Genomic DNA, 2,355 nt, shown 5'->3' with positions numbered 1-2,355 from the left:
TGTCTTCTTTCATTCTCCTTTTGTCCCCACCAAAATCTCATTATCATACATTGTATTTCCTCAATAAGAGTCTCAGGCAGCTTGAAACACCCCAACGTATATATCATAATGGCAGTGGCTACGTCTTTTATCAATGTTTCTTTGCCGCTGGCTGATAAGAGGGATTTTTTCCAATGCTATAATTTCTTCACCACCCAATCCTTAATATAATTGAAGGTTGCTTTTTTCGATCTCTGTATCACTGAGGGCAGACCCAAGTATTCATCTTGGTTCCCAACATGGGAAATGCTGAGAATATCAGATAAAGTCTCTCGAGTTTTAGGATTGATATTTTTGCTGAAAAATAACGATGACTTTTGTAGATTAACCACTGTCCGCTCACATCACTATAAGATTGTAGGATCTTGACTATGTTAGCACATACTTGGGGTGTTGCCTTATCGAATATAATTGAGTCATCTGCAAAGAATAGATGAGTAATGTAAGGACATCTGTAGTTCAAACGAATTCCAGTGATCTCATTCCTCTGTTCTCCTCTGTGGAGCAGATGGGAGAGTCCCTCTGCACAAAATAAGAATATATAGGGGGAAAGTGGGTCGCCTTGTCGCAATCCCCTACATGGCTTAAAATAACCATGAGGTTGTCTTTCTACAGCAACAGAGTAGGAAACGGTCGTTACACATTCCTTCAACCACTCCACCCACCTTCTACAAAAACCCAATTTCTCCATAATAGCCCAAACGAAGTTCCATTCAACCCGGTCGTAGGCTTTGCTCATATCTACTTTCAATGCTAGTTGTTCATCCCCAAACTTCTTATTCTTCAAGAAGTGCATAAATTCGTGAGCAATCAATACATTATCACTAATGAGCCGGCCCTTTATAAATGCACTTTGGTTATCGCTAATAATTCTGTTTATAGTATGTTGTAATCTATGCACAAGAATTTTAGAGATAATTTTATAAAAAACAGTACTAAGACTGATTGGCCTCACCTAGTTCATTTTGCTAATGTTGGAGTCTTTAGGAATTAAGCATATGTGTGTATGATTGAAGGCTCTGAGCATCTTCCCTCCCTCAAAGAAGCTATGAACAGCATTAAGAACATCCCTTTTAATAGTGTCCCAGAAAAACTGATAGAATTTTGCAGTGAATCCATCCTCTCCAGGTGCTACAAGAGGATTAATAGAAAAAACTGCATCTTTGATTTCTTGATCCGAGACTGGTCTAGTTAGCCTTCGATTGGTATTGTTATCTACCCTTCTAGTCAACCCCTCCAGCTCCTCAGTCGGCTCCTTTGGTTTAGAAGTAGTAAATAGGTTTTTAAAATATTGCTGCGCAATACTAGCTATTTGTTCTGGATTAGTACCAACCTCACCCGAATCACTTTCCAGCCTGTGCAACTTGTTTTTGCTACTCCGCATACGGAATTTGGCATGAAAGAATTTTGTGTTCTTATCACCCCACTGCAACCTGGCCTTTTCTTTCCAGAATCTTTTCTCCCTCTCATATTCATCTTCTGGTTTCACCTCTAAGACCCGAATCATAGTAGTGTCAGCCCCTGCACCTTTATCCTTCTCTGCATTCAGCTTTGAGTTTAATTCAGCAATATTTTTCTTCAAGTTAGTAGACAAATTTTTCTGCCATGCTACCAAATTGTGTCTACATTATTTAAACTTGCTGAATAATACAAATATCGGAGAATCTTTAACCTTCATATGCCATGAATTTGCCACCACATGCCTAGCTTCTTCGCTATCACACCATCTTTCCTGAAATCTGAACCTTCTCTTTGTTTTAAAACCTCCTCTATACGAGGAAACCAGAAGCGGTCTATGGTCAGATCCTGTGTCATCTAAGTGCACCACCGAGCCATTTGGGTAATTCTGTTTCCACTGAATAGAGGCCAAACATCTATCCAATCTTTCTCGAATAAAGTTAATTCCTGCCTGTTTATTACTCCAAGTGAACATACTACCTTCATATCCAAGATCAACCAGGCTACCTCCATTAATAAAGTCTCGAAAAGCTTGAATAGAAGATATAGTTTTCATTTTTTCTCTTCTTTTTCACTAAAGGCTAAGATAGCATTAAAATCACCAGTAATCAGAATATTTTCTCCAGCTGTATCCAGTATACTTAAGATCTGATTGTATTGAACGTTTCGTTGGGCCTCTTCATTGTGCAAATGTATTCCAAAAATCTCTCAAATTCTGTTATGCACATTGTCTCTCTAGGTGAAATGAATAAAGAAAATCATCATGCTGAATAATATTAATATCTTCACCTTCCTTCCACATTAATACCAGCCCTCCCGCTATTCCTCTTAGTTCAACACAATGGAACCTCTGAAAAC

At 38.5% G+C, this 2,355-nt stretch overlaps 1 protein-coding gene across 1 annotated transcript; it reads right to left on the bottom strand.

Moving 5' to 3' along the window:
• Positions 1-994: 994 nt before the first annotated feature.
• Positions 995-2,053, bottom strand: LOC107621451 (uncharacterized). Its single transcript, XM_088494334.1, has 2 exons — positions 1,743-2,053; positions 995-1,661 (listed from the first exon to the last, which is right to left on the bottom strand). The coding sequence occupies exons 1-2, from the start codon at positions 2,051-2,053 to the stop codon at positions 995-997; spliced, it is 978 nt and encodes a 325-aa protein (XP_088350460.1).
• Positions 2,054-2,355: the final 302 nt, after the last annotated feature.

Source organism: Arachis ipaensis, chromosome B10 (assembly GCF_059453495.1).
Source record: "Arachis ipaensis isolate K30076 ecotype BB chromosome B10, ASM5945349v1, whole genome shotgun sequence".
Lineage (NCBI taxonomy): Eukaryota > Viridiplantae > Streptophyta > Magnoliopsida > Fabales > Fabaceae > Arachis > Arachis ipaensis.
Note: the sequence above shows the minus strand (reverse complement) of the source record. Positions and strands in the feature narration are given on the sequence as shown.

Coding starts and splice junctions, on each gene's coding strand:
- LOC107621451 (XM_088494334.1), bottom strand. CDS start 2,053: ATGAAAACTATATCTTCTATTCAAGCTTTTCGAGACTTTATTAATGGA. Junction 1,662..1,742: donor TGTGATAGCGAAGAAGCTAG/GCATGTGGTGGC, acceptor TAAATAATGTAG/ACACAATTTGGTAGCATGGC.